Below are 12,898 nucleotides of genomic sequence, written 5' to 3' on the forward strand. Positions count from 1 at the left end.
GAATAAGGCAGATTCCTTACCTGCAATGCCTGTTGGGCACTTCTGTGGGATCTCTGCACGGTCCTCACCCTGCGGTGGTTTTCCAGACCGTGCCCGATGCTGCATAACTTGCACAACTCTGTGGGAGGGACTGTGGCACAGGATTTGGGGCCTGCAGACTCCCTAGTGAGGACCCCCAGCTTGCTGTAGGCCACAAGCAAGTTGCTTTCCTTCTCCAAGACACCCTCTCTCCCTTTGACAACATGGAGGGAGAGATCCCCACCCCTTCCCCAGGCCAGTGCAGTTTAAGATAAGTCAGGCATGTGGACCTCTTGTGGTTATTCTCTGCCCACCCCGCCACCCCCGCTTCCTGGGAGGCCTCCGTGCTTTAATTCCAGCACAGAATCTTCTTCAGGCTTCATGAGCCACCAGACACAGGTGGCAGAAGGCCCTGGCTTATCATTGCCCTCATGGGGCAGTAGGAAGTCACAAAAAACTGTCCAACTGGAAATTTGAGCCTGGACTGGATAGTTGATGCTACAGAATTCCCGTTGTTAATTTTAAGCATAAAAATGATATTGTGGTTATGTTTAAGAGTAGTCCTTAACTTTTAGGGGCACGTGGTGGCTCAGATGGTTAAGCCTCTGACTTCAGCTCAGGTCCTGATCTCAGGGTTTGTGGGTTCGAGCCCCACATCTGGCTCTGAGCTGACAGCTGGGAGCCTGCTGAGAGCCTGATTCAGATTCTGTGTCTCCCTCTCTCTCTGGAGCTTCCCTACCCCCCCCCCCCCCCCCCCCGCGCGCCACACACACACACTCTGTCTCTCTCTCTCTCTCAAAAATAACATTTTTTTTTAAAGAGTAGTTCTTATCTTTTAGAAATACAAACAATATTCAAAAAATATTTATGGGTGAAATTATATAAGGCCTAGTTTTGCTTCAAAATGATGCAAAACAAAATTGACTAAGAGTTGATATCATTGTTGCAGCTGAAGGATTGGGGTCATTCAGGTTCACTAGAACCTCACCGACGAAGTGCCGTCCAGAGAGCCCTGGAGCCTGGGAGCGGGTTAGAAATGCAGAATCTTGGCTCCACCCCAGATCAACTGAATCAGAAACTGTATTTTAATAAAATAAAATTCCCAGGGGATTCGTGAGCACGTTCAAATGTGAGAAGCACTGGGCTATTCTACTTTCGTGCATTTTTGAAACTTTCCACAATCAAAACGTTGTGGGGTGTGGTTTTGCTTTTCCAAAATTGTCTTCACCAGCCCCAGGCAGATCTTCCTGCCGAGTCCCGGGCTGGAAGGACCTAGGGGGCTCTGTGGTGTCCCGCTCCGCCCTACGCGGGACGCCCTGGGGTCCACCAGGCCGCCAGCGCCGCCCCTGCACCGCCCCCCACCGCCCCTGCAGGGCAGCGCACCTGCCGCCCCGGCTGGGTCTCCCGCCGCGTCCCCACACCGCCTGGGCCGTCGGGCAGGCCCGGGCGTGGCCTTGCACCGCGCACCTGGACGAGCCGGGACCCCGCCCTCGCGCGGGGGAGGAGCTGGCGGCGGGGCGGGCCGGGCCGTGACCGCGAGCGGGGGCCGGGTGCCGGGAGCCCGGCGGGCCGCGAACGCAGGCGCCGCGCCGGGGCCACCGAGATTGGGTGCCCGGGATGAGCTTCACCCGGAAAAAGGGCTTCTACAAGCAGGACGTCAACAAGACCGCCTGGGAGCTGCCCAAGACCTACGTGTCGCCGACGCACGTAGGCAGCGGGGCCTATGGCGCCGTGTGGTGAGACCCCCCGGGCCTGCGCGCCGCAGGGGGGCGCGGGGGGCGCGGGGCGTCGGGCCGGACACGCGGCAGGCGCATAGGCACGGGGACGCAGGTGGAGCCTCCCGACAAGCCGGGCCAGTGCACCCCTTCGCAGACCCGCCTTGGGGGTCCCCTCCGCCGCTGGGCCCTCGGGGCCGCTCGCCCAACCGCCTTGAGCGAGGACCCCAAGGCCCAGAGTCCCTGCGGGCTTGGAAGACCCTCGCAGGGGCTCTTCCTGAGCCGAGCGCTCGGAGCTGGGAGGAGGCGACTGGGCAGCGGAGTATGAGCAAGAAGCCTCAGGCTGGCAGAGGCTGGCAGAGGCTGGCCTGAGGCCACTACAGGCGCCATCTCACTTTTCTCACTTTGCGGGGTCTCTGTGGATTGAATTAGGACTGGGTCTGGTTCTCCAGGACTTGAACCTTATAGGGGACCCCGGAGTTCATCCAGGTGAATCCCTGATGTTACAAGTGGGGGCACACTGAGGCCCAAAGAGGGAGAAGCGACTTGCCAAGTTGCAAAGAGTGAGCTTCCCTCCGGGTTCTGGATCCTGTTGGCATTAACTTGTGTATCGCCAGGCTCCGTGCACCCCTGTCAGTTACTGCCGGTCCCCTCTGACACCCCTGGCCTGTCACTGTACCTGAGGCTGCTCCCCCATGTCCCGGGGGGTGGGCTTCGTGCCTCCCAGCCTAGCCCCCTGGCCAGGAGGGATTTTGGGGGCGGGGGGGTGGGGTGGTGGATGGCCTGGACTCCCCCGAGTGGCCTGGGAGATTCCACCTGGGATGTGGAGTGGGGTCTGCTGGGCAGGAAAGCCACAGCCCGCTCACCTGTCTGTGCCCTACAGCTCCGCCATCGACAAGCGGTCAGGGGAGAAGGTGGCCATCAAGAAGCTGAGCCGGCCCTTCCAGTCGGAGATCTTTGCCAAGCGGGCCTACCGAGAGCTGCGCCTGCTGAAGCACATGCAGCATGAGAATGTAGGGCTGGGCCTGGGGGCTGCTCCAGAGAAGGGGAGGGGGAGCCAGGGAGGGGTCCTGACCAGGTGCCTCCCTGTGTGGGCGGGGGCGGGGGGAGGGCGCCGGCCTGAGGGGTGCAGGGAGCTCAGGACAGGGCCAGGAGAAGGGGACTCTCCTCCCTGCCCCTCCCACTCTTGTTCCTCACCTCATTAAAGCGAGGCGCCAGGACCTGCCCTGCCTACTTCCCAGGAAGGGTGAAAAGGGTAGTTTTGGCAGTGGAGCAAAAGGAGCTTTGCCAGGTGCAAACATACTGTTGCATGGGCACAGAGGCGCTTTGTCATTTGTTCTGAGGTCTCAGAGCTGTGGTGCCCCCCATCCTGGTTAATGTATTTGCACACGTGGCCCTGATAATAACAATAACCACAGACAGTTGAGCACCTACTGTGTGCCACGTGCTCTTCTCGGAGCTTTGCAGAAGCTGACTTGTTAATCCTCACCGTATTACAAGAGTTAAGTACTATTACTCCCAGGTACAGAAGAGGAAACTGAGGCACAGAAAGACTAAGAGGTCGTATGGTTAGTCAGTGGCAGAGCTGGGATTTGAACCTAGGCTCTGGGGCCTCAGTGCAGAATTATGAGAGCATCTTGTCTGACAGAAGCAGCTGGGAAAGCTAGTCACCCAGCTCTGGGCCTAGCAACTGGGCTTTGGAACAGGATACCTAGGTTGGAGGGTGAACATTTAAAATAATGATTTCAAAACATTGGGCACATTTTAAGCCCCGTTGCTCTTCAGCCAGCTCCTCCCCATGGCCCCCAGCCACGGGTGATCTTGCCCCTGGATTCCTCTTCTGCCCTTTTTACTGCTTCTGAGAAGGTCAGGAGCCTGCCTCCTGCTGGAGACGGTGTATTAGGAAAGGGCCGGTGGTCATAGGCATGGCTGGGGCCCCGGGGCTGGGGGGAGAGAGGGCTGTGGTGGCTGCCCAGCCTCACTGACAACCTTCTCCCCAGGTCATCGGGCTCCTGGATGTCTTCACCCCAGCCTCCTCCCTGCGCGGCTTCCATGACTTGTGAGTTGGGCTGCACTGGGTTCCGGGGCATCTGCAGGCCTTACTTGCCCCTCGGGAGCAAGCTGGGGGAGAGTCCAGATTTCTCTCTTCTGGGTAGGGGGGCTTCCTGTCCTGCTAGTCCCTTTGGGCCGTCCACTAATGCGTGATTCTGTCTGGATTCTGTCTGGATCCAGCCAAGGGTGGAGAGAAAGGCAGACAGGAAGAGGTGGGAGGGGCTTAGCGGGGTCCTTGACTGACACAGAGCTGTCTGCTTGTCGGCTTCGCTTACTACTCGCTTTAATACCACCAAGACCTCATTGCCAGTCCTCACAGGATCTGCACTGGCTCACCTCGCCATTCTGTGGGGTCCCAGGTGTGGGTCCGGGCATGGAGCGAGGAGCGGGAAGGCTTGGCTGCCTCTGGCTGATGGGGTGTTTGACAGTCACATAGAACCAGAAAATTTAGACCAGTGCCTGGTCTAAAACGTAGGAATCTTTGGGAAGATGGAGTCTTTCTTTTTTTCCCAATCTTTCTTTTTTTTCTTTGTTTACTTATTTTTGAGAGAGAGAGAGAGCAAAAGCAGGAGGAGGGGCAGAGAGAGGAGAGAGAGAATCCCAAGCAGTCTTCATGCTGTCCTTGTAGAGCCCCACGCAGGGCTCAAACTCACGAACTGTGGGATCATGACCTGAGCCGAAATCAAGAGTTAGATAGATGCTCAACCGACTGGGCCACCCAGGCTCCCTGAACTGACCCTATTTCATATGCAGCTGAAGGTCTTTTTGTTAGGATGCTTTTGTTTTAAATTTAATGCAGTGATTCCGAATGGAGTTTTTTTCCTATAAAGCCAGCTGCTGGGCTTAATGTGGGGAATTTAAAGTGGACCAGCCCTCCAGGAAGGGTGGGGGTGTAGTCTCTAAATGAATACTCACAGTAGTGTGGTCGGTACTCTATGTATGGTCAAGTGCTGGGGACTGTATGCTGCCTCAGGGGGCTTCACAGAGGAAGCTTGAACTCAACCCCAAAGGGTGAGTAGGTGTTTGCCTGCAGTAAAGGTGCTAAAAGCATCCCGGGCAGAAGGAACTGCATGGACAAAGGCCATGGTGCATGAAAGAGACTGGACCGTTGGGGCGATATTGATAAGTTCACTGTGGCTAGTGAAGGCCAGTGGCTGGTTTGGTCAAGGGAAGCGTCCACACTTGATCCCACAGGCAGCCTCAAGTCCAGGGAGGATTTGAACATTGGGGTAATGTGGTCAGATAAGATTTTGGGGTGCACTGTGGCGGGAGAGAGAGCCTGGAGAGTAGTGTCCCAGACCCAGACCTTGATCTAAATAAGGCAGAGGTGATGGGATGCCAAAGAGCAGACCTGAGACCTGTCAAAAGGCCCTATCTGTTGGGACGCAGTGGCTGGGAGAGGGGGGTGTAGGTCAAGATGCCAGGCTCCTGCTTGAAATACAAAGTGGAGGAAGAACAGACGTTGGGAGAAAGAACGAACTCCATTTTGGACACTACTTTTGAGGAGCCTATGAACGTTCCAGTGTTTAATCAGTAGTTGCAAACACGTCTGGAGCCCAGGAAGGTCTGGGCTAGGGTAGAACATGGTATAATACTGTTGATTAAGAGATCAACAGAGAATCTTGAGGAGGTGTCAGACTGCAAGAGGTCCAATAGGAAGAAAGGGAGCCACAGGTGTGTGTGTGGGGAGGGGGGCGGTCATTGGTGATCTTGATCTGAGCCGTTTCGGAGGGGCAGAAGCAGACACCAGATTGTTAAGGGATTGGAAGTTAAGGCAGTGGGTCAAGAGGTGTGGACCACTCTTTCTAGAAGTTTGGCTGGGGAGGGAAGGAGGGAGAAAGGGTAGTTATTTGAAGAACCAAGTCAAAGAAAGGTGGTTCTAGCATGGTGAGACCTCAAGTTTGTCACCAGAGAAGAAAGAACCAGGGTCCATATAGAGGTGAAAGACAACACTGGGGAGGGGACTGTGCATGAAGCAGGGTCCCCCATGGGGGAGGGCAAATGATCAGGTAAAAGAAAGTTTCAGAAAATCACAGGCTCATAGAGATGGCCTTCATCACATCCTTTTTTTTTTTTTTTTAATATTCCTTTTTAAAAATTGTTTTTAAGTTTATTTATTTATTTTGAGAGAGAGAGAGAGCAAGCTGGGGAGGAGCAGAGGAAGAGAATCCCAAGCAGGCTCCGTGCTGTCAGCGCAGAACCCGATGCAGGGCTCGATCTCACAAATCGGGAGATCGTGACCTGAGTAGAAATCAAGAGTCGGATGCTTAACTGACTGAGCCACCCAGGCACCCCTTTGATATTCCTTTTTAAATCATATTTTGTTCTGGACGTTGCTGTTACTACCTTGAGCAACAGCTATATTTTGCTGACCTTGACCTGTTTTGCAATCCCACAGGAAGGTTCAATGGCTCAGCTACTCCTTCTTCCTTCTTCTGCCCTTCTATAATAATAAAAATAAAATGTTTTATTATTTCCTTCTTGGAAGGGCACACATCCTTGGTTGTTTGTGGAGTTCTCCCAGCTGGGCATGACCCTCTGGGGGAAAAAGTATTTGAACAGAAGCAGAGGGGAACTCTGGCAGATGTTTCTAAGTCACAGCTGTGGCTTTCTGTGGGGCATGGAAGGGGGCAAGGCGAGGGCACCTTTGAAGAGAGGGAACACAGCTCCATTTGGTTTTCCTGAGCACGCTCCAGCTAGAATGCTTACCCTGAGCTCTGCCAGCTGGGTGGCCACCGTGGCCAGGCTGGGGGCCAGAAGCCAGGAGGCCCGTGTGGAGGTCCGGCTGGCTATGGTGGGGGCTGGTTCTTGCACACGGAGGCCACCTCTAAGGCCTGTGCTCTGCCCCAGCTCCTCTGCACCTCCTGTGATCGCAGGCCTGGGGCTGGGCGGGACTGGGGACTGTCAAGAAGCTCTCGTGCCTTGCAGCTACCTGGTGATGCCCTTCATGCAGACAGACCTACAGAAGATCATGGGGATGGAGTTCAGTGAGGACAAGATCCAGTACCTGGTGTATCAGATGCTCAAGGGTCTTAAGGTGCGTGGGGGCCCGGAAGGTGACCGAGGGGGGCGCCTTGGTGTTGACACCTGAGGTTTGGAGAACACCAGGACTTGGGGGCTGGGAGAGCACCCTGTGACAGGGAAGAGGAGGTTTGGAGCCAGCCTGAACCACCTGGTGTGGAAGCCGGGTGCCGGACTCACCCTTCGCACTCTCTCCCTCTCTCTCACACAGTACATCCACTCAGCTGGGGTCGTCCACAGGGTGAGTGCTCTCTCTGCTCCGGTGCTCAGAGGCCCCTCCACCCTCCGCACCATGGAAGGATTCTCCGCAGCCGGGGAGGAGGAAAGGAGTGGGGAGGCGAGAGTCCTCTGGAACCTGGCGTGTGGATTTCCCCCCCCCGCCCAGCCTTGGCCCAGGAAGGCCTGCTCAGAAGAACGTTGTGTTCTGGGGAACTTTCTGGGTGCTGCAAAGGAAGCAAGCCTTGAGCTGTTTCAGGCTCCAGGAATCAGGAGTATCTTAGAGCTGGATGGGCCCAGGAGGACACCTGGTGCAGCCATCATTTTACACACGAGGAGACCAACACCCAGAGAGGGGGGGGGGGGGCAGTCTCCCATCTCTGCCTCTCGGCCCAGTGCTTCCTCTCTCCTCTCATCTAGGACCTGAAGCCGGGCAACCTGGCCGTAAACGAGGACTGTGAGCTGAAGGTGAGTGGGCGTGGGCTGGGGCGGGTTGGGGTGGGCCCCTCTCCCCTGGGAGCCCCCAAAAGCTGCTCCAGGACTGTCTGCAGCAACTCTTTGTCCCTCTGTCCCGCGAGTCATAGATCTTGGATTTTGGGCTGGCCCGGCACGCAGATGCTGAGATGACCGGCTATGTGGTGACCCGCTGGTACCGGGCCCCTGAGGTGATCCTCAGCTGGATGCACTACAACCAGACTGGTCAGTGGCCAGCTGCTCGGGGGTGGCAGGGGCTGGGGATCTTCTCTGGAAACTTCTCCAGGGCCGTTGTAGTTCCTTTGGGTCGACTGACTGCCGGGTCCTGGTCAGCTGGTCCAGGTGATGCTTCCTCCCTCCCTCCGCAGTGGACATCTGGTCTGTGGGCTGTATCATGGCAGAGATGCTGACTGGGAAAACTCTGTTCAAGGGGAAAGATTGTATCCTTTGCTGGAAAAGCCCAACTCCATCCAGGGATTCATTCCTTCAACAGACACTTTATTACTTTAATCCCTCTTTTTTTGTTGTTATTGCAGAAGTGGTACGTGCTCACTCTAGAACAACTATTATTTTATTTTTAATGCTTATTTATTTATTTTTCAGAGAGAGAGAACAGGGGAGGGGCAGAGAGGGAGACAGAGAGAGAGAGAGAGAGAGAGAGAGAGAGATTGAGAATCCCAAGCAGGCTCTGCACTGACAGTGCAGAGCCTGATGCAGGGCTTGAGCTCATGAACCACGAGATCATGACCGGAGCTGAAATCAAGAGTCAAATGCTTAACTGACTGAGCCACCCGGGTGCCCTCTGACTCTAGAACAATTTTAAAATGCAGGTAAGGGAATTGATGAAAAGCACCACCTGTCATTCCGGCACCATGTAGAAAATACATCATGCTTTGGCATCACACACACTAATTGAGCCCCTGTGTGCTGTGCAGGAGGAGAATATGTGGAGTCTGCACTGCCGAACTCAGTGTGCGGCAGGGGGGACGGTGATGAAGAAAGGGATGAAGGTGGCTGGGCGGGACGGGAGCTGGAAAGGGGTCGTATCCAGGAACATTTGTGGCGAAGGACTCTTAACCCAGCCTGGTGGGTGGGAAGCCTTCCAGAGACCTGTGTCCTCTCCGGGAGGAAGGCACGTCTGGAGCCTGGCTCGTGGCCACGGGGCCTGGGTGGGAGTGACGGAAGGGCGGCGGGAAGGGCAGCCTCAGATCTACCAGCAGAGAGTGAGGCGGAGCCTTAACCCACTGCCAAGACCTGGACCAGCTGTCCCAGATCCTGAAAGTGACCGGGGTGCCGGGTGCAGAGTTTGTGCAGAAGTTGAACGACAAAGCAGTGAGTGGCAAATGGGTCTAGACTGGCCTCGGCTGTGCACTTGGCTAACCAGGGGTCACGTGGGCTGTGGGCCTTTGGGAAGGAGGGCTCCCCCGTTGCCTCCTTTTTGCCCCGGCAGATGCTCTTGCCTTCATCCCACTTTGGGCTTTGGCCTGAGCCTTCAGCCCGGTTCCGGGGCGTTTCTGGGGTCCCCCCTGCTCTGTACCCCAAGTCCTGAGCCCGAGGGGCTGACAGATGGAGATTACTCAGTGCTTCTCTGTCTTCCAGGCCAAATCCTACATCCAGTCCCTGCCACAGAGCCCCAAGAAGGATTTCTCTCAGCTCTTCCCACGGGCCAGCCCCCAGGGTGAGTCTTGGGCCCTGCCTTCCACGGGTCTCTGACGGGCCTCTGACGTCTGTCCCAGCGGGCAGGCTCTCCCAGGCCTGGGATGTGAGATGAGCGTTCTGTCGCTGCAGCCACAGACCTGCTAGAGAAGATGTTGGAGCTGGACGTGGACAAGCGTCTGACGGCCTCGCAGGCCCTCGCCCACCCCTTCTTTGAACCCTTCCGAGACCCAGAGGAGGAGACAGAGGCCCCGCAGCCATTTGATGACTCCTTAGAACATGAGAAACTCACAGTGGATGAATGGAAGCGTAAGAGCTGGGGGCCTCGGGTTCGTCCTCTCTCTGCCTGCAGCCTCTCTCTCCTTTGCCTCCACGGTTTCCATGCGTGGCCTCTGGCGGCCCCACCGCCCTCCTGGATCACTATCAACACCTCCTTCTCTCTGAGCAGATATTGTCTCCTGTGTGCATTTCTTACTCCCTGAGCTGACTTCTGCTCCACGTTATATCCGGGGAGGGGGCCTCTCTTTTGCTCTGGGTACCCACCCCCCTCCCCCCCACACCTCACACCTCGGGCCCTGTGCTCTGTGTTTCTCAGAGCACATCTACAAGGAGATTGTGAACTTCAGCCCCATTGCCCGGAAGGACTCACGGCGCCGGTGTGGCATGAAGCTGCAGTGACCTGCCCAGCCTCACCCTTAGCTGAGCCCAGGGACCACCACCCGGCACCACCTGCCAGACACTGCCCCGATGTCTGTTTGTCACTACTACAGTTTCAGCTCTTCTTGGATTATAGCCTTCCAGGCCGAGGACACAGGGCCCTTGTCCTTGTGGTAGGAAACAGGCCTAGTACATGCAGAATTCAGGGATGTTGGCTGGGAGAAAACAGCTCTGATCACAACCAGCCACATTAAAATGCCAGTCTGGAGAATCGCCTATGTGTGGGGTCCTTCCTTCGGGCTGAGGGGCGGACTGAGCCAGGGCAGGGGGTCTGGGCAGTGACGGCTTATTCGTTCGCTAAGGCTGCTGTGACAAATCCCCATAAACCGGATGGCCTAAGACAGCAGGACTTTATGCCCTCACAGCTCTGCTCGCAGGAAGTCTGAAGTCAAGGTGTCGGAGGGGCCGTGTTCCCTCTGAAGATTCAGAGCAGAATCCTCCCTTGCTTCTCTTCGGCTGCTGGTGGCTTCTGGAACCGTTGGTGTTCCTTGGCTTGCAGTTACATCACTCCAGTCTCTGCCCCTGTCTTCACGTGGCCTGTTGCCCTCCGCGTATCTGTCTGGCCTCGCCTGTTCTTATAAGAACACCAGTGATTGAATTTAGGGCTCACCCTAATCCTGTCTGATCTCATCTCGGTCCTTGCTAATTACATCTACCCAGACCCTGTTTTCAAATAAGGTCACATTCTGAGGTCCTGGCTGGACATGGATTCGGGGAGGACACTATTGGACCCACTACCGATGGCCACGAGGGAGGGGCTCCTTCATGGGCCCCGCGCTCTGTTGCCGAGCCGGACGTGTTTGGCTGCTAAATTAAGGGAGTTGCAGAGAGCTGCAGCTGGTGAGACATTACATGCAGGTTATTTTGGGTGAGTGATAAGCAATCAAGATACGAAACAATAGCAGGCTTGCTGACTGGGAGCTGCAGAAGGCAGAAACGGGCTTTTTCCGGGCTTTCTGGAAAACTGTTCCACTCCGGCCTCCTCTCGGGAATGATACATCTCTCCTGAGCTTTAACCTGACACTGGATAGGATTTTTCTGTTTACATTTGAAGAGCTTTGGCAAGAACAAATTCCCACGCACAGGGAAGGAGCCAGGAGCCTGGCCTTGTTCCAGCCCTGGGGCCTGGGGTTAAATGCAGATTCCTTGGCCCTACCCCAGACACTCTGATTTAGCAGGTCTGAAGCTGAGACCTGAGAACATTCAATGAAGACCTCCCTGACCCATGCCCAGGGATTCCGATGGACGCCAGACCTTATTTAGAAAGACATTTTGTTGGGTTCAGTACCATTTGTCAAGAGGCCTGCAACGGGGGACTTACGTGGGCTTCACACACTCATTTACAGAAGTGAAGACTGAGGCTCGGGGCACTTTTAGGGGGGTGAAACTGTTCTGAGACTATAATGGTGGACACATCACATCATGCATTAGTGAAAACCAGCAGAACTGAACACCACAGGGTGAACCCTCAAGTAAACCATAGACTTTAGTTAATAATAATGTATCAGTATTGGTTCCTCACTTGTAACAAATGGACCACACTGATGCAACCTGTTAATAATAGGGTAACTGTGAGGCAGGGGCGGGAGGAGTGTTGGGGAGGGAGTATATAGAACTTTCTGTACTTTGGCATGAGTCTTCTGCAAACCTAAAATTGCTCTAAAGAAACCATGTCTACTTTTAAAAAAAGAGAAGAAAAAAGCTTGAGGTCCCAGGGAGATAGGGTCTGATACCCACAGCCAGGGAGTAGGGGTGTCGGGATTTGAACCGAGCAGCCTTGACCACTGGGCCCAAGACACTTAACCCACACTTGGATTCGATGGTGGCTCAGCCTTCTGTACCTTCTAGCCTGTCTCTCTGAACTTCTCTATGTCCATGGATTCCGTTTCCTCTCCCACAGGGTGAACCTGCCATCAAGGAGAGAGGGACTGGCCATGTCCTGCCACAGCCCTCACCTTGCTGGTTACTAAACTGCCCCAAGTCCCCTGAGTCAAAATCCCTCAGTTAAATCTTTCAGCCTTCTGAGACTCCTCACTGGTCCCAAGGACACAGTCCAGTCTCCTTGGCCTGGCATTCAAAGCCCCTTGCATCCTACCTAACATCATGTACTCCTACTGCCTCCTATTTTCCTTCCCCCAGCGTGACTTGCCAGACCACCAGTCCTGGGATACACCACGGGGCTCACTCTGCACATGAAGAGGTTAAAGGTTCTGACAAGTCCTTCAGTAAAGAGGTCTACTCAACATTAACCCTGAACTTGCCAAATGTCCTTAACCACAAGACCCCATCTCCTGAGAGCCATCACACACACAGCTCCCATTTGCGCAGTGAAGCCCAGGGCACAAGTCCCAGGACTGCTCCCCAGGTGGGCCTGGAGCTTCTTTCGGAGCCTCTGCCTAGGAGGTCCTTCACCCCCCTCCTCACTTAGGAAAATCCTCCTTAGCCTTCGAGACTCTGCCTCAGGCCGCCATCGAGAAGGAAGTTCTCCATCGACGGCCACACCACCCTGAGCGCGCCGGATCTCATCTGATCTCGGAAGCTAAGCAGGGTCGGGCCTGGTTAGTACTTGGATGGGAGAAGAAGTTCTCCATAATCCTCCCTAAGAGAATGGGTGTTTTCCTCCCTCTGCCCCAGGCCCTCTGTGGGCGGTAGCTACAGTCTGTTACAGTCCGTGTGGTTCTGCCTCCCCTCCCCATAGCACACTGTGAGCCCTGCTTGGGACAGCTATCTGTGAATGGGCAGATGTCGTCCCAGGGTCCTGCCGATCATGTCTCTGCCCCCACCAGACTGCATAGTATCAAGGGCAGAGAACAAAGCAGGAGGCAGAAGCAGGTGGCCCTGGCCTGCATCTTAGAGTTGCTCCCCTGAAAATTTCTAGGCTTTCAAACTCCCAGGCCTTTGCCCATCATCCCAGTGTCCCTCCAGTCCCTCCCCATCCCAGAATTAAACTTCTGTGTGTCACTTCAACCCCTTCCCTACAATCCTCTCAAACCCGGGAAGTTTCTGCAAAGGGAGGTGACAGTGCCGGG

General features: G+C 55.4%; 1 protein-coding gene across 2 annotated transcripts; it reads left to right on the plus strand.

Annotated features, from left to right (window-relative positions):
- The first annotated feature begins 1,520 nt into the window (after nucleotides 1-1,520).
- MAPK13 (mitogen-activated protein kinase 13) lies at nucleotides 1,521-10,082 on the plus strand. Of its 2 annotated transcripts, XM_045500794.1 has the most exons (12): nucleotides 1,524-1,754; nucleotides 2,617-2,746; nucleotides 3,734-3,792; nucleotides 6,714-6,822; nucleotides 7,018-7,047; nucleotides 7,443-7,490; nucleotides 7,607-7,721; nucleotides 7,865-7,936; nucleotides 8,749-8,828; nucleotides 9,096-9,174; nucleotides 9,285-9,461; nucleotides 9,748-10,082. In XM_045500794.1, the coding sequence occupies exons 1-12, from the start codon at nucleotides 1,636-1,638 to the stop codon at nucleotides 9,828-9,830; spliced, it is 1,101 nt and encodes a 366-aa protein (XP_045356750.1). In that variant the 5' UTR covers nucleotides 1,524-1,635; the 3' UTR covers nucleotides 9,831-10,082. The 2 variants fall into 2 exon arrangements, with proteins under 2 accessions (XP_045356751.1, XP_045356750.1); XM_045500795.1 differs by lacking the exon at nucleotides 7,018-7,047 and having other exon boundaries at nucleotides 1,521-1,754.
- Nucleotides 10,083-12,898: the final 2,816 nt, after the last annotated feature.

The sequence above is a fragment of the Leopardus geoffroyi genome, chromosome B2 (genome assembly GCF_018350155.1).
Source record: "Leopardus geoffroyi isolate Oge1 chromosome B2, O.geoffroyi_Oge1_pat1.0, whole genome shotgun sequence".
NCBI classification, from domain to species: Eukaryota; Metazoa; Chordata; class Mammalia; order Carnivora; family Felidae; genus Leopardus; species Leopardus geoffroyi.

Coding starts and splice junctions, on each gene's coding strand:
- MAPK13 (XM_045500794.1), top strand. CDS start 1,636: ATGAGCTTCACCCGGAAAAAGGGCTTCTACAAGCAGGACGTCAACAAG. Junction 7,937..8,748: donor TCTGTTCAAGGGGAAAGATT/GTATCCTTTGCT, acceptor CCCACTGCCAAG/ACCTGGACCAGCTGTCCCAG. Junction 9,462..9,747: donor CACAGTGGATGAATGGAAGC/GTAAGAGCTGGG, acceptor TGTGTTTCTCAG/AGCACATCTACAAGGAGATT.